Source organism: Lagopus muta, chromosome W, assembly GCF_023343835.1.
Source record: "Lagopus muta isolate bLagMut1 chromosome W, bLagMut1 primary, whole genome shotgun sequence".
NCBI classification, from domain to species: domain Eukaryota; kingdom Metazoa; phylum Chordata; class Aves; order Galliformes; family Phasianidae; genus Lagopus; species Lagopus muta.
In genome coordinates, this window is record NC_064471.1 from 6,086,560 (window position 1) to 6,113,215 (window position 26,656).

A 26,656-nucleotide genomic window follows, 5' to 3' on the forward strand; every position below is an offset into this window, starting at 1 on the left:
CTCTCTAGGAGTTTCTTACTCATCCTGTGCAGAATAACAGGTTGATAAAGAATGATATCTGGGCACTTAAACCAGTATTTAAGCAAACAGTTTTGAGAACATTGGTATAGTGTTTTAACTTTGGTAGGCAGCTAATCCCAGATGTGCTAAGCTCAAATCCCAGACAAGTCCCTATGCAGAGAAACAAGCATGAGTGTTGATGAATTTTTTGAGGCTCCATCTTTGTGAGCTGCCTGTGCCAATGAGAAATAGTGAATTAATTCCTCTTATCGCTTTGCATGTGTATGTTTTGCTATACCTCTTAAACTGTCTGCATCGCAGACCACACAATATGCCACATCTACCTTTTTGACTCTCCTTTACCCCGGGAGAGGGAAGTCAGACCACTCTGGCAGGGCAGCACAACAAGCAGAAAACTTGACTGCATGAACTATTCAGCAGCAACCAAAACGCTGGTGTGTTATCAATGGTCTTCATTACAAATCAAAACCATATCACCAGCCACCATGAAGACAACTAATTCTCTCATACAAAACCTTTACCATCAAATATAGCTGTTTATTCTTTAAACGAGTTTCCTGGCACTCTCAACTCTCATCTTTCTTCTGCAGAAAGCTGTCTCTTGAATATAAAATGCTGCCTTTGATACAATGTGATGGTGCAGGACTATTGACTGAAAGATATCATCTTCATACGTTCCTTAGAATTTCATAGCCATTCAACATTCAAAATATCAACTACTCATGCAATAGTATTTGTTATTTGTACAGTGATAGATGGATGTAAAAATCTGTATTGTAAGTATCCTTGCAAGATTTAATTTGGAAAAAAATACTTGTAGAAAACTCAGTGCAGAAACAAGTTTATTTGAGGAAAGAGAAACGTGCAAAAGGAACAGTCTTTGATACAAGTAAAACTAAAGGTGTTTTGGAAAACAAAAACAAAAACAAAAACAATTTTAACTCTTTTAATATTGTTGCTTTAATAAATGTATAAATTTAAATGTAATCTGGAAACTGAACAGATTTTATAGCCCGATTCCATTATTTAAACCACTCTGGGCTCTGACATTGAAAGCTACTATTCTCATTGGAGTCAAATTGTAAGGATGAGTGATAATTTCATAACGGAAACACTGACTAATCTTAGAGTATATGGAAATTAATGGTGCCCCATAATGCATTAGCAAGCATGTTGCTGATAAATAGGAATAAAATATTATTGAGTAGTCTCAAAGATGAGCACAGGAAAGATCTCAGTTACAAAGTATCACAGAAAGAGCTAATTAGGTTTTCCTATTGCCTAAGGCTGAGCTGTGCATAGGTTGTTGTACCAGCAAAGCAGGAAAGGGTTGTGTCTGACTTCCGAAGAAACAGTGAAACCAGGTCTCCACTGGATGTTCAGAAAGCAGGACAAAGCCTATGACAAAGGAGGAATCTTCAGCCTCTGTTATTCTCATGGTGTCGTTGGCTGAAATTTGTTGCTTACCTCAGCCCCCTAAACCCCAGCAGCTCAGCAGCAAGGGCAAATTTACCATCTTCCCTGTGGACTCTGGCAGGCTGAAACGTGTTTCAGGTTGCACGTGAGGATTCTGCTGTTCTGCTGGGATGTTCACAACAGTCAAATCTGTCCTTAGCACTGCTGTCCCACTTCTGGGGAGAATCAGACACTCCTGCTATACACTTTCCAAAGACAGGCATCCCTCGCTGTATGATCTTGAGAGCAAAAATGCAAATATCGTTGTGCCTCTCTCAAATGCGATTACAGTGACAACTCTCCTACCACCTACACACACGAATGGCATAAACAGAGCTGCTGATGCACAACAAGCAGATGACAGAGATGAAAAAAGGGCTCTCTCACGTAACATGTCTCTTCATAAAGCATGTAATGTTATGGGCAAAGCATGGTGACTTACATTGACTTTAGGCTGATTATTTTTATAATTACACTTGCAATGCAGCTTCCAAATCACTTCTGGTATAAGAGTGCATAGTATGGATACTTCATACTTATACGAGGGGCTTTGGAGATAAATAATCTCCTTAGAAGCATAGTTATTATTAAAATAAAGATTGCATGATCACATATCAGACTTTTATTTCTGATTTAAACACAGCCATTGTTCATTAAGGTCTGGGTAGGGCCCTCAGCAGCCTCATCTAGAGAGTGATAGCCTGGTCCATGGCAGGGGGGTAGAACTGAAGGATATTTAAGGTCCCTTTCAACACAAAACATTCTGTGTTTCTACACTAAATTTAGAATAGCAATGGCATATATTTATTGTAATCTAGGGAAAAAAGAAAAATGAAAAAAGAGCTGGAAATTAATCTAAGCTATATCTGCTAAAAAATAAGTAATAATGATAAAAAAAAAAATAGGGTATTCACATGAAGTGAGAGATGTAAAATTGCCTTCTACAGCAGAGCCAACAGCTGCACCAAGCTGCCATCTTGCCTGTTGCTGGGCTATGCTCCATCAGGGCTACACACACAGCCCCAAGCAGGCAGGTTTAGGGGACCTCTCCCGTGAGCAGGGATGTAATCAAAATTTGCTAGGGCACTGGTAAAAGCTGTTCAGCTCAACATTAGTTATTTAAATAAAATGCTGCGTGTTCCTGGCTGATTATTATTTGAGAAATTATTCTTTCATTTTTGAATTACTTTTTATACCTGTGTCCTGAAAAATAAGAACGCTTCTATATTCTTTGAAGTGTCAGTCACCTGATTTTGCAAAACCAACATTTTACCCAGGCTTCTGAAAATTCATCAAACTTTGTTTCTTAAACTTACGGTCAGGAGAGCCTAGCGGAAATGCATACACTGAAAGCTGCTGCAGGTTCTCTTCAAAACTGCTGTTCTTCAAGACAGCTGACCCAGAAGTGACTTAGTGAAGTTAATGTCAAGCCAGTTCATTGTTTCTGATACAATTATGAGTATACTACGTGACAGCTAGCATTTATTAGGAACTGTCATGTCTTTATATGTACAAGCCAATTCCAGATAAAGCAAAAGCATTTCTCTTTTTCTTGAGGACAGAATATTGAGCCTGAGAATTCTGTTGCAGAAGGTAGCTTGTTGTTGAAGGTCAAAGAATGTTTTTTTTATGAATCCTCTGAGCATCCAGATTTTCAATTTCTTCTCCAACTTGGACCTGGAAAGTGAGGATGAACAGGAGAGAGGGAGATTTGTAGTCTCCTTTCTGCTTCTTTTCTTTAATCTTTGATAGAAGACCTTTGCATAAATGCTTCCCTTAAAGTCTGACTGTTTGCTGCCTACCAGCAAATATATAATTAATATACACCTGTGTCAGATATAAATAGCAACAGATATCCTCATGTAGCATTGATCTGCATTTTGCTGCCAGCCACGTGTGGATTGCTTTACTTCCAGCTGGTTGGGATGCACATCTATTAAAAGAACTCAACTCTGCAGCCATATTTTTCCTTATGAAAATAATCTGCCCTGTCTGATAGCAGAAGTGTAATATTTCTAGCAGAGTCTGTCTGTTTAAAACCTCCTTTTTAAAGCATGGTACAATAAAAGTAAATAAGAAAAATATAAGAGGAAGGGTTGGGAGAAGCTGCCCCCAGAACTCAGTGATGGATAAAACCATGAGGGCATGTTGTAATCCTAAAAAAAAAAAAAAAAAAATTAAAAAATTGAAAGATCGACAATGAGGATTATGATTTCCTCTTCAAATCTGCCTTTAATCTTGGTGCAGGCAACAATTTGCCTTGCATTTCTCTCCCTCTGTTTACTTTTTACTTATTCCTTCTTTTTCCTCTGTCATTTCCGGCAGTATGACTGTAAATCTGTAGTAATATCTAAGTCTCAATTTTAATAACAATAGTAGTTCTAGATCTGACTTTCCCTGACTTTCCTGAGCACTTCTCAGCTGAGAAAAAAAGAAAGAGAAAAAAAGAAAAAATCCCACTCTTCAGATGCTGAAGATACTGAAGGCAGAAGGAAAAAATAATTGTGACCCGATTGGCAAAAAGAAGCTATACCTATTAATCTGCACCGGGTCTGATGAAAGATCATGGAAGACACAAGAAAGTCGAAGGCAGAGAATCCTAGGCAATATGAGTAAATCATAAATTTGAAGGTTTTCTCAAATTGGGGCTGGTAAGGCTTTAGCGATGAGTTCTAGACTTGCAAGTGAGTTCACTGATCAAGAAAGAGATCAGAGAAGGTTATTAATTTTTCAAATAAAATCTTAATAAGAGTTTGAATAGAGGAGAATGTGCAGGGTGGTAGGTTTGAAGGAGTCACAGTTGTACTGAGAGCTGACAGCAGAAGAATCAATGCGGGCTGTTCTGAGAGGAAAAGGACAAAGTCAAGAAGAAGGAGAACTGTTACAAAGTGCAGGAATTCTGCAAAATGAGTTTTCACACTTAGTTCAGCAGCAGGCGCGGAAGAGCAGGAGGAGAACAGACCCCAGGACGCAAAGACACCGTGATGTCAGGAAGAGAAAGGACACTGTGTCAGAGTGGACATGAGAAACGGCATCAGTTTAAAAAGGAAGGAGAACTGTGAGAGATGGATGCAAACATGTCTGACAGGGTGAAAGGAGAAAGCTGGTGAGACTGAATTAAAATAGGTGATGAGTTAAGGGAAATAATTCAAAGAGTGAAAGGGATAGTGAGTCTATAGCAAGAGTCAGGGCATGCTGAACTGATGGAACGATTTGAAAGTGAGGTCAGAATCACTGACCTCCAGGGTCAGTATAGAAAATGAAGGATGAGGTAGGCAGCCCAGAGGTCTGCAGTAGGCGAGCAGCCAGGAGCTATCTGTAGTACCATGGGAAGGGGCTCTGCAGCAGGAGCCAGCTTGATGATAGTAGCAGCAGGGCAGCGTGCCCCTCAGCTTGCAGGCACATGTGTGGGCCTTGAGCATACAAACTTGAGTAAGGCTGTGGTTTACTTTCACTTAGTGCTGAGACAAGTTGGGCTCTCCTGGCCTATAGCATGCACGTGCAACTGCTCAGAAAGATCGAAACAAAACAGTTTTTCTTTAAATAAAAGCAAAAGACTTGTCTTGGGAAATGTTCCCTAGGGTGTATCTATAGAGCAGAAATGCTTTATTGTGGTCTAATTGTTAATTAGATCTGCTGAAGATAGTAGCTCCTCATAGTTCCTATGAGTTTTGTTAGTGGTCTGCTAGGTATTTCCATAGGATTTTCCCTTTTCCACTGTGACATGGTTTCGAATTGTATTACTGACTTCCAGCACACCCAGTCATTATCTTGAATAGATAGGAATTAGTTTAAAAATGTGAATTTCTTCATGCATTGAATATCTTCAGCTAATAAACACTGCCTTAAATTTCTTCCGTTTTGCTTCTTTTTTCAGTTCATTTTAAGTGTCACTTCTTTACCACATCTTGACATTTAATATGAAGCATTTCATCTACCAGAAATACATCCGAGTTTTCAGTTCAAGAGTCCAATTAAGAAAATGCTCCCAAGTGCATTCATTTTCCTTTATTGAACTTCAAGTTCTCTGCAATGTCACGTACAAGTTTAAAATCAAGACGTTTGTGGAAGAAATAGTTCTAATCTAAAATATCACTGTGTCTGCCTCACTATGTTTCCCCACCCCCAACACCTGAGGCAAAATAGATACTGCATCATCGTCCAAGTTTGTCTTACTGCCCCTTTTTTATTTTTTATTTTTGTACAGGTATTTACGCAAGCATCACAAATGCTTGTATATTGGTAAAGGTGTTGATATTCTTTTTAATCCATACAAGGATAAGGGCATATAAAAATATAACATTGTTTAATGCAGTCTGTTAAAAAAAATGTATAAAGGATTTGTTTTAATGACTTTCATACTTGTGTTAAACGACAGTTGGTGGGCAGTAATGACAAAGATCAGGCTTTCTCCTGTGGGTGCTGGAACAAACTAAAGATACACAGCAACAAATAGGTAATCTATTTTATAGGAAAATCTGTGTTGCCATACAGGAATTGTTGAGTCACGGCCTGAACAACTGATCTACCACCTGTGGCAAGCATTGAGTCAGCTGTGGGAGCACAGGTGAAGGCAATTCAGCTGTGTGACCAGAAGGGGTGGAGCCTGGCTGCACCTCTGCTAGACTCCATTTAAGTGTTGACCTCAGCTGAGGAAGGGTTTTACTCTGGTTTTTCTTTTCTTGTGGAGTATTTTCTATGAACCGAGGATATGGGTAAATGTTTCATTTATTTTTGGTTATTTCTTTCCTTCACAATAATCTTTTTACTTATAGAACCTGTAAAATACCAGCCTAATTGTGCCACTCCGCTAATTGTATATTTGTTGAGTGTACAGTCACAAACTGATGCGTTTTCTAAAGCAGCTTAGGTATTTCTTCTGTTGTCCTGACTCTCTCCTCAGGAGGCGCAGTCTATTGTAGTACTCTGAGCGTGATAACATTTTTGTGTTGCTGTGGATTTTCATGGAAAATTGTAAAAAATAGGAATTGAAATACTAAAACCTTTCAACTTGAGAAGTTGTTGTAGTAGAGAAATTGATTATTGACTTGGATTGTTGCATGCAGCTGAAGCAGCTGGATCACTTAGAGGAAATGGAACACTTTTAGTTCCTTTGGAATAATGTGTCCTTTCAATATGAGAAACCCATGACTTGTTCCACCAGGCAACTGACCATCCTGCTTATGGTACAAGAAGTTTCACGAAGATTCTTCCAATTGAATAATGCAGTATCAGACAGGAACGTTTATTTGTTAAAACACTTGGAAACATTGAGGTTTTTTGCTTTAGCCTAGTATTGTTAGGATGAGTCATTATTTGTAGACTATTCTTCTGGGATTCAATATTATGCTTTATTTTTCATAAAAATAAAAGTTGATAAGTGTGACACTTTATGAGTGGATGGATGTAAAATATGAGTGAAGGAATCTCTGTTTTCAGATGTATAACCGGAGGGCATGCGGCAGTTCCATTGACATTTCCTTGGTCCTCTGACCAGTGCAAACAGGAGACAATACATGGAAGGATGGCTATACACTGAAGAAGAAGGGGAAGTGAAATACTAGTGAGTAGAACTTATTTGTAATATAAAATTTTATGAAAACTTGATTTTGTAAATTGCCCTTGATGGTTTCATTTTCTTTACTGCTAATGCCGTGTATTTCTAGAGTAGAAAATCTCCATCCTGTTTCACTGAGTGGCAGGGTGCTTTTTTTTTTTTTTTCTTTTAACAGAGATAGATACCTCTAACAGACATAGAGGAGTAGAAACCCCATTCATGGCAAGTGAGTTTTGGGATTAGAAGCCTTCGTCTTGATTTAATTTAAGGAGTTAATAGCAAGACTTGGTGGTAACAGTGCTAGTCTGGCTCTGAGGCCTTCCTTTAGAATGAGAGTTTACTCAATGTAAACACATGCAAAAAAAGAAAACTATACAAAATCAATTTATACGCAGTAAAACATTTTAAACATATATTTCTTTGGAGTACAAGTCAGCGATGAACGGCTTAGGTCAGAATATATTCATTCAATTATTAATTTCTATTTATTTCTTTTTTATTTTTATTTTTTATCATATATATTTTTTATTTATTAATGAAAATCTAAGTATTGGACTCAAAATTTAGGAGAGTCTTTTTTCATGGTAAATAAAAAGCTTGTTACTACTGTAACAAACAAACCTTTTCCAATTGAGACTGTATTAATACTATACTCTTTCTAGAGCTTTTCTAGTGGTTGCTAGCTGTTCAGGGCTTTTAGCAGTTTGGCCTAGGGTAAACAACATAGCATCAGAAGTTCAAAGCTTGTTCAAGCAGTTTGAAATTGCAGTGATTGAGGTAACAGAACAATGTAGAAACCACTCGGGGTGTTCAAAACCAGACAGAAACAAGTGCCAAATGAATTAGAAAAGAATTTGATTTTACTTATTACTCCTTGAGTGACGATTTAGCTGAATAGAAGGCTGCTTGTTTTTTGCAGGCCAACTCAATTAGTACTCTGCATTGGCTGTGTTTTTTTTCACATACACAACCCATGGCTACCTGAGTGCAATTGAAGGGATGATCTTCGTTTTCCCTTTGTTGTTTGTGTTGATCAGGGTGCATACTTCCACTACCTGCCAGGCTCCTTTATGTCAGCTTCCATGAGGAAACAGTGTTAACTGTTGACTCGTGCGAGCCCCCACTCATGGCTTTTTCCCTGCCATATTTCAGTGATGAGAACACCTACTGTGGTGCATTGGCTGCTTCATGTGCTTGTGCTCAGTTGCTTTGCCAATGTCTTCTGCCTGTATCTGGTGTCTAATGCAGCTTCTGGGAATCTGAAGGCTCCAGTTCTCCCAGCTAAGCTGGAGTGCTTCCATCCATGTTCTGTATGTTGTATTTTCATTAGAATGGGAGAGTGCTTTATTTTCTGAGTGTCTGCTCAGTTGCAATTCTGCTCAGAAAGCAGACTAAGTAACTTCTCTCTTACTGGACCATATTAGCCTCTGCATAAATTTTATTCACTTTGGGATGTTGAAGCTTGTATTAAGAGAACTTTGCTTTTCTGTAGCTATAAATCTATTGTATTAAAAGGCCAAACTAAGTCGTCTTTTGCATTTGGGAGGAATTTGATGTCAGATGACTTGGGAAACTGACTTGTGAAAGGACTCGCTTAGTGTAAGATGAAAAACAAATGCAATATTGTTGTTCAGTTCTTAATGGAGCTACCAGGTATGTTGGAAATTGAATTACAGTAGATTTACTGTGCTGGAGCATCCTGTGATACCATTAAAGTATCAGGATCTTTGTTCCCTTCCCTAAAGGAAGATTAAATCAGTAAAAGCCCTGGTACTATAAGGTTGGAGTGCAAGTCTCATCTCTTCTACAGAACGTTCTTTGGTAACTGGAGCAGAAGCAGCAGCCTGCAGGGCCCCCAGGGCTGCAGGCAGACAACAAACCCCAGAGCAAGGCAGAGTTTTCATTGCCCCTTAGACAGATTTCATGGTCCCAAGCAGCAGGCTGATAACATCACCTGCATCCAGCAGCTGTAGGAGACCAGGAGACTAATAATGGATGGTGAAAGAGTCCAAAAGTGGTAATTACCTACAACACCAACTCCAGAGATGATGTTGATGATATGGAAGTAGAGGTTGAAGGTTCCCACCAATACTCCATTTTAAGTTATTGCCATAAGGCAGATGGCAGCAGAAGGGCAGTTTGACAAGGAAGCAAAGTATGAAACAAAGAGGTGCCATCGATTTCCTCCATGCAGGAAAAATTGTAGCCACTGACATTCATCAATGCTTGCTGAACATTTATGGAGAACAAACAGCAGATGCGAGCACAGTGAAGTAGCGAGTGCTACGTTTTGACAGTGGCAACACCTCCACTGGTACAGATTTTTACAAGAGCAGCATGCAGGCTCTTGTTCTTGCTCTACCAAACAGTGTTATTGTCATCTTTGTATCTGTTGTAATTCCCATGGAAATAAATAAGAGGCATTATTTTCAGAGCAACATACATATGAGCTAAATCAACATTTTACAAAGAGAGAGCCTGAAGCAATATTATTTCAGTGATTTTAAATCAACATATTTACACTTTCAAACAACTTTGAAAAGTATTCTTGCAGAGTGCTGAGCCACCAGTAAACACCAACAGAATGATGTGTGCTCAAACTCTGGGAAGAAGAAAATAATAAAAAAAGACTGTACATTTTGATGATTGCAGATACCCATTAATTTCAGACAGCAGATTTGGTAGTTTATATCTGAATTATTCCTTTATACAGAACAAGCCTAGCACGAAGCTGCTCAGAACTGGATTACCTTAAAGAGAAACGCACGACAGCAAGAAAAACCTGCAGATATTTCCCACAACACCATTATGATATTAAACCCCTAGTAATATTTTGCGGTAAAAACTCTGTACTCCTGTTTGCAAACCAGCATTCAAATATTTAATAAGAAAGTTTAACCAAAAGGCTGACTAAATAAGGCACACAGTACTAGATGGGAAGGAGATGAGTAGCTACATATATTAATTATCACCCTTTATGGGATCACAGGCTTACTCAAGTTAAAATTTAAAGGGCTTAGATTACTTTCTGGTGAATTTTATTAGTTTTCCCCAAGAGGTGCAAAGACTAATGCTGTCACAACAGAATAGGAGAGCGTATACAGCGTCATTACAAGCTGAGTCACCCAAAAGCATTGAAGCTTGCTTTATTATAACACAGACTCTTAAATAGTCTCCTGAAACACTATCATTTGTTATGCCATAGAGTGATAACAGCAAGCTGACTTGGTATTACAATAAAATGAAATCTGGTGCATCTGCAGAGTTGTTCTCAGTAGGCAGACCAAGCTCCCTTGCTGGTCTCTTTGGAGATAGCAGATGCAAGCTTCTCTTCCCCTACTGCAATAGAGAAAGATGCAGAACAAAGTTGCTGAGAGCTGTCTTGTTGTTGCTGATGACAGTGTTTAGATTTGCCTTCTGAGAGCAATGCTGCAGGTGGGAAGAAGAGGTGGCTGGGCAGACGCCCAAGAATTATAACCAAAATATTCTTCCCTGTGCAGATGTAGCCATCAGCCCACTCTTCCCACCCCAGCTCCTTCAAGTTTTAGAATTACTATCTCTCTACAGCACAAAAATGTTGAAGTTCCATAAAAACTAAACTCCTAAGGGATTCTTGACCGTGCCCTGTTCATACGTTGCCATTTTGGATATCCAATATGATTACTTATTTCTTGCTACCAAGGGTCTAAGCATATAGCGAGTAGCAGCTTCAAAACAGAACAGATGCGCAGTGCTCTCAAATAAATCCTATTAATAAGTTAATAAATTTACTCTACAGAAGACAGAAGCAAAGCAAGATACTTCAAATTAAGAGCATGACTGGATTTTGTCCACCCCCTCAATTAACAAGCTGTTCAAATATCATCTTCTGTCGTGTTTTCTTTCCTGTCTCCATTTTCCCCTCTCTCATTTCATGATGGAACCTCTGTAAAAACAGATATTGTTACTCAATAAAAATAGGTATGAGAACCTTGTGTGCATATTATATGAAACAATTTCACAAAACATATTTCTTTCTCATACACTGTCTTCAAAATGGTTTTTAGACGAAAACAACATTTTAAAGGATTTTTACTTTTTCAAGTATTTTTGCATTTTCAATTTTTTTTTTATTTTTTTTTCTACTTTTTCAAGTGCGATTGTAATCAAATATTTTACACAGCCCCCTTCAGTAAAATTCCACAGCCCTCCATCCCTCCTCACCCCTCTGTGCCCAGTGCTGAGCAAAGGCCTTATAGCCTGCCACAGCCTGCCAGGCTGCCATGTGCCCAAGCCCCTTCCTAAGGGGCAGAGTTGCTCCTTCTGGGGAAACAAACCCAGGAAACTCAAGGCAGACTCTGAAGTACCAAAAACAGTAAACTTACTGGCTCTGTTTCAGAAAAAAAGAAACAAAGTTTTTCTTATCGTTGTTATTTTGTATTGTTCTTTTAAACATTGTCCAGTTTTGAAATAGAAGTCCTTATGGAGCAACTGGAATTATGCTGAACTTGAGTCCTTCTTCCTGTCCAAATCAAAGTCTGCTGCTTCTCCAACAGAAAGCTGCCTCTGTACCTTCTCTGATGCTGCCTGAAGGCCACAGGGAGCTTGGGGCTGCCTAATTGATTCCTCCTGGACCTGACACAGCAGCTTAGAAGATGCTATTACCAGTCCTGCTCTCTTCCTCAGGGCTTTCCTAGAGTCCACTGAGAGCTTGGGGCTGCCTGCTGGACTATTCCTATTGTGCCAACACAGCAACTCAGAGGATGCCGGTCCCAGTCGCGCCTTCCTCTTTAGCACTTGCATCAAGGATCTCAGGGCCATCTACTGGACTCCTCTTGTCCCAGCACAGCAGTTTTGAGGACACCAGATCCAGTCCTGCTTTCTTCTTCAAGACTGCCTACAGGCTGCAGGGACTCAGGGCTAGACTCCACATGTTGTCTTTACACAGCAACTCAGAGGACCCCATCCCAGTCCCAGCCTCTTCTTGAGGGCTCACCTAGAGGCTGCAGGGAGCTCAGGGCCATCCACTGGATGCCTCCCATTGTCGTGGTACAGAAGCATAACAACACCAGTCTCAGTCCTGCCCTCATCCTTGGGACTTGCATGGAGGCCACAGAGAGCTGGGGGCCATCCACTGGACTCCTGTTTTCTCTGTGCAGAAGCTTAGAGGACACCAGTCTCAGTCCTTCTCTTTTCCTCAGAGCTTGGGAAAGAAGAGGTGAGAGGTCTCAAGGAAGGATGAGGACGGGGGACAGAGGAAAAAAAAGGACTCTAGAGAGCAGAAGCTCTTCGGCGACTCTTCAACACCAAGATAGAAATAGAGAGCTCCTGCTGCACCACCAATGGATATAGAGATGTTTCTGGGCAAGCATGATGTGCTTGCCCAGGCCTGATAGCGATAGATCTACTTTCATCTGTTCACCCTGTGGAGGTAGGTACACCTCCATGGGCTCAACATTGCCCTCCAGTGGGTCTACATGCATTGGCTTGAGCTTGCTGCTGCTCTCTAGAAGCTGGAGCTTCTTCGGTGGAGAAGAATCCATCCTCCTCCACAAAAATTCCTAGAATGGGGGGGAAGGATCTAGGTAAAAAGCTCCTGGTCTCAAGCATGTGCTTCCCAGACAAAAGTCAGTCAGCAACTGGTGTTCTGTTGTCAGCACCTCTGTATTTATAGTGGTTGGCAGGGATGTGACTTGTGATATCGTAAGGAGACGGTGATGAGACCCAACAAGTGTTCCATGACAGCCAAAACAGGGCTGAGTTGGGTAGGAGAGGCCATGGCCTGAGAGTTCAAGAGTTAACGCTCCAGTTCCAGAGGGCTATAAGGACTGTGAAGGGTCTTGAGGGCAAGACACTGGAGGAATGTCTGAGAGCTCCAAGTTTGTTGCTCCCAGAGCAAAGTAGGCTGTGAGGAGCCCTCAAGGCAGCTGCAGCTCCTCACAGGGAGCAGAAAGCAGTGCTGAGCTCTGCTCTCTGGTAGCAGCTACAGGACCCTAGGGAACAGAGTTGTATCAGGGGAGGGTCATGGAAAGGTTCTGCACTAAAGGGCAGTGGGCATAGCCCCAAGCTGCTGCAGCTGAACAACCATTTGCATTGGAGTGGTCCCTTGTGGAGTCAGAGGTTGGACTTGATCATCCTTGTGAGTTCCTCCCACCTCGGGATATTCTATGATTCTACAGTTTCAATATTTGTCTTGTTATGTAATTAATATTCTGTGCCGAGGTTGGTATTTTGGCTGCACCCTACAAAATGCCTCACACAACCTGAGAACTCAAAATACATCTTTTCAGGTGCTTTTTCAAATTCCTATTTATCTTGAAGACAATGTAAAACACTTCAATTTTGAGAGCCTTTACCGTAAATGTATTGTACCAGTCCAATCATTTGCAGATAGCTTTGGAAGCACTATGGCAAGCACACTGGCCACCAACATAGCCACATAACTATTTATATGCTATGATACTTGGAAACCCTTCTCACAAAACAGAAGTCCATGCTGCAGGGCACCATAGAGAGGAAGGCTATTTTTATCCTTAAAAGCTTACATTCACTATAAGGCAGAAAAAGTAAAGGAATACTGACATATGGACAAAGATATAAGGAAACTAAGACAATATCTTCACAACAACAGACTATGCTTTGGAACACCAGCAGTTCATCTCAGCTTCATGTGATTATCACCTTGACTAACCAGCTCCACCCAATAAGAAGGGAACATTTATGCTCTGAATCAACAACACCCAACAGTGGCAACAGACCTTCAGGAGGTAAAAGACTGTCTTCAAACCAATGACTCAAGCAAGTCACAAAAGATCAATGTGAGATTGTCAGCAGTAACTTATGTTTCCTTCTGTTACTTTGGAAGGCCATACTCATACTCTTTCTGCTGAAAATGAATCTTTCATTTGACATGAATGAAAATGCAATTCTTACAAGAAGAAGGGAATAAATAGTCTCATTCATTCATCTTCACCACCATCTTGATCACTTATTTATAGACATTTAAAAGGAAAAACTTCCAGAATGGCTATAAATCAAATACTACTCCTAGAAATTACTTTATCTACAATCCTGTCCACGCTAGGCAACCATATTTAATGCAAATAGTATACATCAATACCTTCTGTTTGTGCTGGAGCACTATTAAAATAGTTTCCTAGAGGCCTGCACCTTGTAAGAACCCGTGTTAGAAAATCCTCATGAAAACAATTAAATTTCAAAGTTTCATAGATCTTAATGCCAGTGAAGTTATATTTTCTTTTTTATCACTATATAACACAAAAGAGACCAGCAAAAAGACAAGTGACTGATGCAAAGGGGGAAAAAAAAGAAAAAGTAGAGTGAAAATAAGGAAAAATATACTTGGGGATGCCTGAAGACATTCGTTTTGAAAAGGTATGGCTTGGTTCTTTCACTGTTTTTGAAACTCAAGAGAAGAAAGAAAGAAGGAAAGAGAGAAGGACCTGGGGGTCCTGATGGATGAAAAACATAACATGAGCCAGTAGGGTGCTCTCACAGCTTGGAAAGCAAATGGTATCCTGGGCTCTATCAGAAGAGGGGTGGCCAGCAGGGACAGGAGGTGATTGTTCCCCTCTACTCTGCTCTTGTGAGGCGCCATCTGGAGTACTGTGTCCAGGCCTGGAGCCCCCAGTACAAGAAAGACAGGGAGCTGTTGGAGAGTCAATGCAGTAGACTTAAAGGGGGAAATTACTTGCATGTGGATTTATTGCAACAGACTTTTCATTGAGGAAAAAAAGGAGATCAGTAAAAGCTAATTTGTACAATGTGTTTTCAAGAAAGGACTACCAATGGGACTTTGTAGAAATAGGTTCTAGAAATAATAAGAGGAGACTCGAAGATGAGCAGAACTGTTATTGCTTATAACCCTGACAGATTCCAGAGATGTCAATCAAATATTCAGTGGGAGGGCACTAACACCTTGCTCTCAGCTGTGACTCACTCTGGAAGTAACATTTATGTTCTTAGCAACCTCATTCACTAGAAAGTTATCTTTCTAACTGGATTTTCTATATACTGGCAATTCATTGTCTTGGGACACCAGAAGAGATAAAGGCCCCCCCCTCGTTATTTTATTTAATAACGGGGAACATAACTGCATTAAAAACGAGTAAAGGAAACCTTTGCGTACACAGGAGAGAAGGTAGAAAAAACAAGAATTTATGCTTCCTGTTCTCAAAAACAATTTCAAAAGAAACAAACAGCCATTTCAACACCAACTGTAACACGCAAAGAAGAGCAGTCTCAATTGTAGTTTAAAATTTCACCAATGATGCTTTCTCTAACAAAACTTGGTTAACACACCACATCTTTCAACACGCTTACTTTCAAAACTTCAGTCTTCATAAAGTGCTGTAAATGCATGATTTACTATAGTTTATACACCCTGTAAATGCTTCTGCTCAAGATGATGCTCACTCTTATGTCTGACATTAATGGTTCACCACTAGTACAGGAATCTCTACAAGACACATGGATCTGAAGAAAAATCCCCCTCCACTAACACGCTGCTTTACAATCATAAGTATTTGAATCCTTAAAAAGCCTTCAGAGACCAAAGTTACTTCCCACAGTTTAGAATCAAGAATAGATCCTTTCGCAAGTTCTGGCCAAAAAGGTTTTACATGTTGCATAATCAAAGAATATACAGGCGTTATAGCTAAGAAACATACCAGAGAGTTCGGCTAAACAGATTACTACACCAAAAAATGATAGAAGACTTACCCTTATCCGGGGCTTGCTAGACAACTCCAAAAGGAGGGATCTCCAGAAAGAGATCCTTCCCCACTTGTAGCCAGCTCTTAAATGGGGTTTAGGAGAGGTGCAGCCAGGCTCCACCCCTTCCAGCAGCACAGCTGAATTGCCTTCCCCTGTGCTCCTGTGGCTGACTCATTGCTCCATCAGGTGATCAATCAGAGGTTCAGGCCGTGATTCAGCAGTTCCCATATATGTATCAATGACCAAAGTTTAATAAACAGTCCCCCACATCAGCCCGAATTCTTAATTAAGTAGAAACTTACACAACTGAAAAAAACCCTTTACATACAGTCTCACAATTTATATATTCACCTCCTGTGCGCAAATGTCATGATAGTTCTGAAATGCGAATGAAACCTGAACTTTAAGTTCGGCATGTAATTCATCATTTGGGTATTTTCAACAAAAAAAGTGTGCTACAATAATTACGGCTACTCTGATTCTCACTGGCTTTCAAGAAATTTAAAATATACGGTGACTTCCAAACTAAGGAAGTTCTTACAAGGCAACGCAATAAAACTAGACTACATCACTTTGATCCTCCAAATCCATCTCAAACTTGCCACATCCCTTTGCACTGTCAGTTGACAGCATTTCAAGTATATATAAGTAGCTGCACATCTTGAACATAGTACTTCATATACAATTTCATTGTTTTAGTTAAAACTTATCATTGATCGACAAATATAGTAAGCCTGTATGAAGCTAACATAAAAAGCACTCAGTTTGCAGACAAAAGCATCTGACAGGTGAAAACCACTTAACCACTGCATATGAAATTCCTTCAACTTAATATCATATGTAAGATCTCCCAGATGCAAACAATTTTACCACTTAAGTTTTGTAAAGAGAGCGTGAAACAGTATACCTAAACTGCATATAACACATGTAGTGCAGACATACCAATGCTACAGCATAGACAGATGTGAGCAAATCCAGATTACCAGAAGGAATCTTTTCACAGTACCTTGGCCAAACCAGGCAGCTTTGCAATACTTGTCCGCCATTGATACAAAACCGTTTCTACATGTTGCCATTTGTAACTACAGCACCTCCACACCACTCCATGCAGTATAAGCACATCCTAAGGAAACACCGGACCTCAAAACCACTGAAACAGTGACAATGACAACGAGGAGGTTTTGACTGAATATAAAAAACAATTTCTTTAGATGTCGGTCAAGCACTGGAACAGGCTGCCCAGACACATGGTAGAATCCCCAGCCAGTGTATTTGGCACACACGGACATGACACTAAGGGGCACAGTTCAGTGATTGGACTCAGTAGGTCAGGCTAACAGCTGGATTTGATGATCATGAAGATTTTTTTCTAACACAGTTGATTCTACAATGATTTTTTACCCTACTAGCTCTTACACAAAACAAAGAGAGCTCTTCACAAATTGATGACATAACCACACATAACTCCCTGCTACTGTTAGTAATTAACACTACTTAACACCCTACAAATGCACAAGAGCAGTCTAGAAAAACAAGCACAAAAGCAAGAGATTGCTTCAATGCTACAGTTTTAACCAACAGATTACTCAGGATTTGTTAAGGTCAGACACATAGATAGGAGATTTCTACTATCTTAAATATAAAACCTTAATTTGGATGGCAAAATAATTTAGAAGTTTTAAAAGGTGGAATAGTCTCAAAGAACAGCCCTTATTTCTCTAAAGGAGAGTTATCACCACACTGCACAAACTTTTCTGCTGGATAGATAGTAAATCATAGGTGTCAACCAATTACTTAACTCACCTGGCCTGACTGAGGGGATAAAAAATTAATGACCTCCTCCACCATCACTGGTATGTGCAATCTTCCAAAGGTTTTGTTTTCTGTACTGTGAAGCAACTCTTTAGTTTCACTTTCCTGTGTAGTTTGCTCCGTTAAATCATATTCAGAAAGCTGTTTTACTGAAGAGTAGATCCTTCTGGCCAAAACAGCTAACTTGTCTGGATTCAGCTTTAAGTTGCACAGAAGCAGACACTTGTTAACTTGGCACAGACTCTGATATAGCATTTTGGAGTTGATCATCCTAGAAAAAACAGATGTTGGGAATTACTTTGATAACTATTTAAAACATTAAGTGTTAAAAAAAAAACAAAACATACACACACACAAAGCGCAAATGCTGTAAGTACATTTCACAAGATAGGAGGCTTTACAGAAATGCCATCTCAGCAAAAACGCTCTGATAATTTAGCTTCTTTTCAGCAATTTGAAGGCCATCTAACAATCAATCACATCTAAGTAAATAGAGCTTTATTTTCACAAGCAATACCTTCATTTCCTTTACATCACTAGGACTCTATCAATGTTCAAACATCTTGAGAGAAGCCCCTATTAAATTGCTCTGGTTGAGCACAACCAGAACAGTAGCTCAGCTTTCATTTTGTTCTCCTACGTCCTGCCACGCACAATGAGGCACTTGCTCTGAACGGCAGCACTTGGGTTGCCAAGTTTCCTGTATTTCTAGCTGAAATGGGAAAAGACAAATTGTGCCACTGGGTTTTTAACACGGTTATGATTAGTGTTACAACCTACATGTGCGTTAAAATTACAACAGAATAATTCAAAGCAGATTAAAAAAAAAAAAAGCTGAAGAAAGCTGAAGGTTAACATAAGTAAGATGTTATTTGCATTTTTATGAGCTCACACCTGTTGCTGTGTCATATTTCACACTCTCTCTTGCCACACAAAAAGAATGCATACTTTAGCCAAAGGCCCTTTGAATAAAGGCTATCCTACTTTTATTGCATCGCATTTGTAAGCATGTATCATCTTCTAACCTTCAACAGAGGACCTCAAGTCCTTTTGCAAGTCCTTTGGGGGGTTGGACTTGATGATTCCTGGAGGTCCCCTGCCAACTCCTACAATTCTGCGATTCCGCAACAAACCCCAACACCTCTATAGAAGCTAACACAGGGGTGGGGAGAAGATCAGTGATAATCTAACTCACACTGCCTTGCTCTACGACCCCGGGAAGCATCTTCCTTACCCAGAGCACGGCTCACAATCACTCATCTATGAACTGAGGAAACTTTTTGTGTGCTTTCAGTCGCAGGATACAGCAGAAGGCTACAAAAACGATTAAGGGCCTGCGGCATCGCTCTTACGTGGAAAGAGCTGGGGCTGTTGAGCCTAGAGAAAACCGAAGAAGGATCTTATATCGAGCAGGCCTAGAGGTCCGCGGCTCTCCCCTCACGCAGCTCCCGCCCACCAGCCCCGCACAGCACGCAGAGCTACAGAAACCACCCTCGCCACGCGCTTACCCGCTCGCGCCGTCGCTTTGACGACGTCACGGCGGCGGCGGCCAATGAGGAGGCGAAGGGGGGGCGGCCGCTGGCGTTTGAATTCGGCGGCCGGGCTGGGCGGTGGTTGGCTCGGCTGCGGCGCTGAGGTGAGTGGCCGCCCCAGCGGCATGGCGGGCGGGGCTCGGGGGCTTACCGTGCGGTTTTGTCCGCGATCTGTGTATGTTGTCGGCCCTGGGATATCTTTTTTCTTTCTGAGGTGAAGAGCGAGGCCTGGAAGGGCGGTCCTTCGTTAGTATCTGAGCGTTGTGGGGCCTATAATCAAAAGGCCCCTGAACCCTCCTGCAGGACGAGAGAGCTGCCTGCTGCTGTGTGAGTACTCTGAAGTAAAGGAGAGCTGCAGGTGGAACGGTAGCTGTAGTCGGAGGAATCAGACTTTGGCTTTCCCAAGGCAGGCCTGCTTAGCTGTGTACTGTTAAGTCGTGTTTTCAGGCCAGTTAACAGTGCTTCTCAGAGCTTTGTGATGGTTCCTACAGCTGACTGAGTGTAGGGCAGGGCTAGCACAGGTGTGTAGTTTGACTTAAACTGCAAACTGATGGCTGTGGGGTGACCTCATTGCAGCCTTTCAGTATTTAAAGGAAGCCTACAAACAGGAGGGGACTCAACTCTTTGAAGGGGCTGATAACTTCAGGACAAGGGGAAATGGTTTGAAGTTGAGGGAGGGAAGATTTAGGTTGGGTGTCAGGGGGAAATTCATTACTATGAGAATGGTGAGGTATTGGAACAGCTGCCTAGAGAGGCTATGGATGCCCCATCCATTCCTGGCAGTATTCAGGACTGTGCTGGATGGGGTCCTGGGCAGCCTGGTCTGCTATGAAATGTGGAGGTTGGTGGCCCTGCGTGTGGCAGGGGGTGGGAGATTCATGATCCTTGAGGTCCCTTCCAACCCGGGCCGTTCTGTGATGATTCTAATGAGGAAATTATGTTTCAAGTTTAAGGCCTTTTGCTTCTATTGTTGATTGCAGGGAAGATTCAGCTGCTTGGTCTGAAGGAGCCCTGGAAGCAGAGAAGAGAGAGCATGTCTGCTGCTAAAGAAGATGATGTCTGTAGCCACGTGAAAGTGGTTGTCCGCGTCCGTCCAGAAACTCAAAAGGAAAAAGATGGCAACTTTGCTAAAGTTGTTCATGTTGTTGACCAGCATATATTGGTGTTTGATCCAAAGGAAGAAGAATTTAGCTTTTTTCATGGAAAGAAACTGACCCACAGGGATATTAATAAAAGAACAAAGAAAGACCTTAAATTTGTTTTTGATGCTGTTTTTGCTGAAAATTCAACCCAGTTGGAAGTTTTTGAGCATACAACCAAAGGTGTACTTGATGGCTTCTTAAATGGATATAATTGCACAGGTATCTTTGCTATGTGCCTCTTTTCATTCACTAAATTCTTTGGAGGATCTACACTTGTATCTGAATGCTGCAGAGGCCTTAGGGATCTATGTTTGAATAACTACTTGTAATTTATAGTTATGACCATCTTGTTGTATGTGGAAGGTAGACTAGCTTACATAACTAGACGTTATGTGTTGAAGAAGACTTTGTGATAGGGTTGTAACAAGCTTCAGAATTTGATCTGAAATACATGTGCTTATGAAGAGTATTCAAGGAAGAGTTATTCAGCCAGAGGTAGTTTCATTGAGTGTATTAATCTATTTTGTCAACTTAAGCTTTCAAAAGTTTGTTTTTAACTGTCAAATATACCACTGAGGTAATGCCTTATGTATCTGCAATGAGTTGATAGTCCAGGGTTAGGAGAGTAAAGAAATATCTTTTACTTCAACTGCTTGTGAATTAACTTGGAATTAAAAACTTGAAAATATGTGACTCTTGAGATAGCTTTCTGATTTCTGTTGTAGAAAGAGAATAATAGGTGAGAAAGTTAAATAGTTTGTGAAAACAGTGGTATCATATGATGGGGGATGTGAATGTCCATTTGAAGTTTGTTCTTGTTTGGCCTACTGATACCAAGTGTATGTTTTCTGTTTTTTTTTCCTCTTAATGTAGTGCTAGCATATGGTGCAACAGGAGCTGGAAAGACTCATACAATGTTAGGCTCCCCTGAAGATCCTGGAGTGATGTATTTAACCATGATGGCACTTTATAATTGCATGGATCAAATAAAAGAAGAAAAAATATGCAATGTTGCTGTGTCTTATTTAGAGGTAAGTTAGCTCCTGGATTTAGTATGCTGCTTTTAAGAAGGCATAATTTTATAAGTCAAGTTAAACTTTTTATTTCCTCTGTCATCATACTCATTATGAACTATTCTGGGGCTTTAGAAATGTATCCTTGATGGGACTGTAACTGAATAGTGCTCAAATTTGATGTTACTAATAGATATCTGTTACTGTCTTGTATCTTCCAAAAAAGGCCAATCTCTTCTAACACATTCATTTCTCATTCTAGTAATACCTGTCCTCCAAATTAGTTAAGTTCCTTGCTCCTTAGTTAAGTTCCTTCTATCTGTTAATGGGTACAGGAAGATACTTTGTCAGGGATGTCAGCAGTAATTTCCTGTTAATACTGAAATTGCACAACTAAAAGATGGTTAATTCCAGTAATATTCAGTTTGGTTTTACTGTGTCTCAAGTTAAAGAAATGCTTCTGTGAGGACTGCTATGGTACTGTTTAGCTCACTACAAAAAATTATTTTGGTCTTTGCTGCCGGCTTCTCTTCTCTTTATCTTTTTGGCATTGCTTGTCTGTTCTTGCTAGTACCTATCTTTGCATTGCTGCAAAGCAGCAGTAGTATAATGACTGTTACATTCTAGCCCCCGTTAAGTCAAGTGGAATAGTAAATCACAGAATGTCACTTTGTCTTAAAATAGTAATGAAGAATGATGTTGCCATTCAAATCCAATCCTGTCAAGTACGACAGGGTAACTTTTCTAAAGAGATTTTAAATTCCTTCTCAAAGGTGTACAATGAACAGATCCGTGATCTTCTGGTCAACTCAGGACCGCTGGCTGTTCGGGAAGATGCTCAGAAAGGGGTGGTGGTTCAAGGGCTAACATTACATCAGGTATGTAAATAGGTGCTCAAACTCAGGAGGCTCCACATTATTTGAGGTCAAATTTGCTTGTGATTGCACAGTGAAGTTGCTTGTGACTTAGTAATTCTTGTGGGTTTTGTTTTGTTTGTTTTGTTTTTTGCAATCATCAGGAGTAACGTAATAACCTGCAAGCCTACTAAATAATTAATGCACGTTCTGAAAAAGCTACTGGTGTTGTTAAATAGAAATTGATAAACATTTGTCTTTGTTACCCAGCAGACACTGCTGGTTCGATGCTTACCTTCAGGTTGTGGAAAGCTTGTTGTTTTGAGAAATAATCTTAGTATTTCTTAAAGGACGTCACTGTTTTCAATGTTATGCATGAGTGTTCAACACTTCTGCAAATCTTGTGCCTAGAACTTGAGTTTTTCTGTTTGTTTGATTTTTTTTTTTTTTTATTTTTTTTTCTTTTTAATGAAGACACTAAAAAAAAGTGCTGTTTCCAGACAAGCACAGCAACTTCAAAGTTGTTAATGCAACCTCATTTCCCAATCTGATAATTAATGTCATGGACCTAACTTTTTTCTTCCTGCAAAATTTTGGAGCCTGTTAAATGCTATGTAGCTTCCAACTTCGATGTGCAACAAACAATGAAGGCAGGAATTGGGTTGGTTTGGCTCATCCTTTAAAGGCCTGCTCTTCCTATGCTTGAGTTTTGCCTGAAAACAGTACTATATTCATGTTTGAAGCATTAATACAACAAAGATTAAGGCGTTCTTAGGATTTCTAACTATGGATAGCACTTGCAGATTTAAGGGTTTTTGTTAGGTTTTGTTTTGGTTTTGGCTTTCAGAAGTGTTTTCAGTTTCTGAAGCTCTTAAGTACTTTTCATGCTTTAACGTTTTCAGCTGAAAGTGTTTGAAGGGCCTCAATTCCAAAACAGCAATTACTATTAACTCTATTTTCAGGTACCTTGGTTTTCCTTTAAGGTGATTGTTGATTTTTTTTTTTTTTTTTTTTTTTTTTTTTTTTAACCATTTTAATATCTATATATATATAGATAGATAGATTATATAGATTATATAGATATATAGATAAGAATCGCTGTAAAATCTTTCAAGTCTTATACAGCTAATGAGAAAGAGGGGTGAAAAAAAGTACTTACCCTGTGCTCTATTTTTTAAAGCCAAAATCAGCAGAGGAAATCCTTCAAATGTTGGATTATGGGAATAAAAACAGAACACAACATCCCACAGATGTGAATGCCTCCTCTTCTCGTTCCCATGCAGTCTTCCAGGTAAGATGATACAGCAGATGTACACCAGTATTTCTATAAGTTTTACTTGTTGCCTAAATTTGAATACAATGGAAGCTTTTAAATGTACGTCTATATGTCTCAGACCTTAATTTTAGTGCTCAGAGCTAAAAGTCTTCCAGTTCACTGTTCATACTGAATAGAGTTGGAAGCAAACACGAGGAAAAGCTTTCTAATCCCAACTGCAGTCTTTAGAAATATCTTTTCTCTAAAACCGTGGTTTTGAATTAAGGATATGCTTCGATATTGTAGATTTACACTTTGGAAGGCCTTTGAGTGCTTTCTGCTTTTATGCTTCTCTAATGTTGCTCAGCATTCTTGTATGAAAAATATTTTACAGAATGTCATTATTCTTTCTATGAAGTGAACGTTTCGAATGCTACTTTTCTGTTATTTGGTTTTGCATTGATTCAGGTTTTCTTTGTATTTGAGCGTGTGGCCTGTTTTAACACAAACTAGGATTTAAGCAGATACATGCTTGAACCATGAAAATGAAATGCATGTTTCTAGTTTCTGTAGGTAAGGTTTTTACAGACACTGTACAAATGTGCTAGTATTTAAGAGTTCTCCAAAGATTACTGCTGCTTGCACACTATTACAGTGTCCTTCCAACTGCAATACAAACTGGTACCAAAAAAAATTATTTAAAAATGGGTCCTGTTAGCTAAAGCTTCTTGATACATTGGCTGCTGCCTATGGCAAATCACATTATCTTCTATTATGTACATGTTGCTCTTCTGGGTTGAAAAATATTACAAAGCAACTTGAGCTCTTGTCCTGGCATTACAGCTCTATTATTATTTAACTGTTAGACAGTTGTTAACTGTACCTGCAAACTGAGGCCATGCTTAATAATGATAGGCAGAAGTTGACATTATCATTTAGATGATGCAAATACCAATAGCTGTAAAATAAGTACTCCAGATCTAAATTTCAGTCATTATTATTGACAATAAATAACAATAAATGGTTGACGTATTTACGTATTTCTGAAGTACCTAACAGTAAAATTCCCTCACTAAAAGTGTTGGTTTTCCTCTAGCTTAGGCTTCTGTTTCAAATTGTCCTTTCTCATTTCCTCAGATTATGTGCCTATGGTCATCAGTTCAAAGCAATGAATTCGTACTGAATTGGGTGGCTTGATTGCTGCATGGTCACCCATGTGTGCAGCTTTAATAAGGCACAAAGCGCACTGCCACAGACTGAGGTCAGAGCACAAACAGCTGATTTCCTTGTTTACTTGGGGCTGGAGTGTCTTATCCTCACTTTTATTTGACAGCAAAGAGTTCAGATTTGTTTCATCAGACAGGCTTTGCATTCATCTCAGTTCATTTCTAAAAATGGCAAGCAATTAAGTAAATTAGGTAGCTGTTGCAGTCTAGTGGTATTTTTAACAGGAAGGCAAGCAATTAAGTGACTAGAGATGCTGGAGTGTTCATCTTCTCCAGCCTGCATTCTTTGTTTACTCTGGCAAATTGATCTCAGTGTAGGTATATTTACTCATTAGCAAAAATTGCTTAAGTACCCAATGAAATAAACTGTATTGACAGAATGAGTATGTTTGTACTGTACTGTAATTTTGTTGGAATGTATGACCAGAAGAAACATCCTGTGTGGAGACTTGATCTTTCTTTAAATGCGTTGTTGCAGAGTAACTCTCCTTAGAGAACAGGTTGGAACAGAAGTGCTTGAAGGTGAATGGGTTGTTAATTATTGGCAATAAAGTAAAAACATGATGAATTGAAAGATCCTATTGAATCTACATGTTGTAGGAACAAAAAATTCCATTTCTGTGGATGTATGCATAAAAAGCAAGGTAGGTACCATTCGGGTACCTACAAGTATCTTTCATTTTGAATGTATATGAATATACTCTAAAATGGTATGGTGCATCGAAGAGCGCAAGTAACACTGAAAAGATAGTTTACAAAATACTTCTAAAGAAAGCATTTGACTTGAAAGAAATAAGAGGTAGTGTAAGCTTATGCAGCTCACGTGTATGGTTTTTCTCCAAATCCATTTGCAAGATGGTTATTGCTAATAGCTTTCTTATGACTTCTAAAACTAGTATAGTATTTCTCTGAACTCGAGAAAAGGGACAGATTTATTTTTTAACTAATCTATGTGGGTTCATCCTCTGTTTGTTTTTTCCTGGTGTCCTGGTGCTGGTGGTGGCGGGCAGAGCAGCCATGATAGCATAAAATGCTCTGGTTGTGTCTTAGTCCCCATAAGCCACTGCAGTCAGCTAGATGGAATGCTTGACAGAACTTAATATTCCTGGTTAAATGTCTGGATAGTCTGACTTCCTCACAAAGTGAAGCATCTCAATATGGAGACTTGACATTGCCATGTCATGGCTCTACAAGCATGTTCAGCAGTGTAATCAGAGGCACAATTCTTTCACAAGAACAGTTTGATTCTATTCAAGGGTGGTGTCAACAGGTTACTGTAGGTAGCAAGACTGTGTGTGTGTGCGCGCGCATGCTTGGTAGTGTTCCTAATACGCTTCTTCTCTATAGTGAGATAATCCTGAAATTTTACTAGCTATCAATAAAGACACTCAATTGCTAACTAGGAAAGCTTTTACCTTACTGCTGGAAGTCATTCTTTGTTTTGTTAGATAATTGTGTATCTCAACGGTGTGATTTAAGTAAATATCTACTATTGTCGGTTTTCATAGGAAGACATAAGGCATTGCAGCATTGGATTAGTTGTTCATTTAACAATGAATGGCCTTTTTCCACAGAAGTGACTTGATGCTTGAGGTTGTGAGGGGGAATATGTCATTTATACAAATGTGTGTGTGGGAAATAATAAAAATAAGTTGTTTAATCTTAATACTACATTCTGCACGTGACACTTAAATGGGATAATGCTGTCAGGAGCTACATTGATACAACATAACTGAAAGTTTCAAGTTTAAACTAATGAGTATTGCTTTAAGCTAAGTAAATTCAGAGCCGTACACTTCTTAAATTTAAAGGGGGGATTTTAGGTACTTTGTCTACCTGTGGTCCTTATTAGCAGTTCTGGCATCTCTAAGAAATCAGTACAAACTAGTCAGCCCGTACTGTAAGTAATTGCTTATGTCAATTTGCAGCTATTTCCTTTATTTACACAACACTGAAAGGGTTCTGTTGATGAATGAAGAAACAGGGAGGATTGTGCTTTGGGGCATTTCCTGTATCTTTTGGATTTTTATAAAAGCTTGAGTCATAGAACATGATTTGGCTGTCACTCCACCTT

The 26,656-nt window shown here is 39.7% G+C and overlaps 1 protein-coding gene and 2 long non-coding RNA genes across 9 annotated transcripts in view; 1 reads left to right on the forward strand and 2 right to left on the reverse strand.

Annotated features, from left to right (window-relative positions):
• Positions 1–796: 796 nt before the first annotated feature.
• LOC125686458 (uncharacterized) overlaps positions 797–26,656 on the reverse strand; it is a 78,404-nt gene continuing 52,544 nt past the window's right edge. Inside the window, exon 3 of the long non-coding RNA XR_007373802.1 lies at positions 797–3,153. This is a non-coding gene — a long non-coding RNA (uncharacterized LOC125686458). The remainder of the gene's footprint in view (positions 3,154–26,656) is intronic.
• Positions 10,162–26,656, reverse strand: part of LOC125686454 (uncharacterized) — a 67,676-nt gene continuing 51,181 nt past the window's right edge. The window contains exons 1-2 of one of the 4 annotated variants that reach the window (XR_007373794.1): positions 15,755–17,537; positions 10,162–12,573 (exon numbers count right to left, since the gene is read on the reverse strand). This is a non-coding gene — a long non-coding RNA (uncharacterized LOC125686454). Of the gene's footprint in view, positions 13,006–15,754; positions 17,538–26,656 lie in introns of those variants that run through there. The other 3 variants (XR_007373796.1, XR_007373795.1, XR_007373797.1) reach the window with 3 other exon arrangements.
• Positions 18,972–26,656, forward strand: part of LOC125686410 (kinesin-like protein KIF18A) — a 99,271-nt gene continuing 91,586 nt past the window's right edge. For 2 of the 4 annotated variants that reach the window (XM_048930366.1, XM_048930360.1), the window contains exons 1-5: positions 19,207–19,419; positions 20,073–20,453; positions 21,108–21,265; positions 22,021–22,125; positions 23,282–23,392. In XM_048930366.1, coding sequence (XP_048786323.1) covers positions 20,126–20,453; positions 21,108–21,265; positions 22,021–22,125; positions 23,282–23,392 — 702 coding nt within the window. In that variant the 5' untranslated portion in view covers positions 19,207–19,419; positions 20,073–20,125. The other 2 variants (XM_048930365.1, XM_048930363.1) reach the window with 2 other exon arrangements.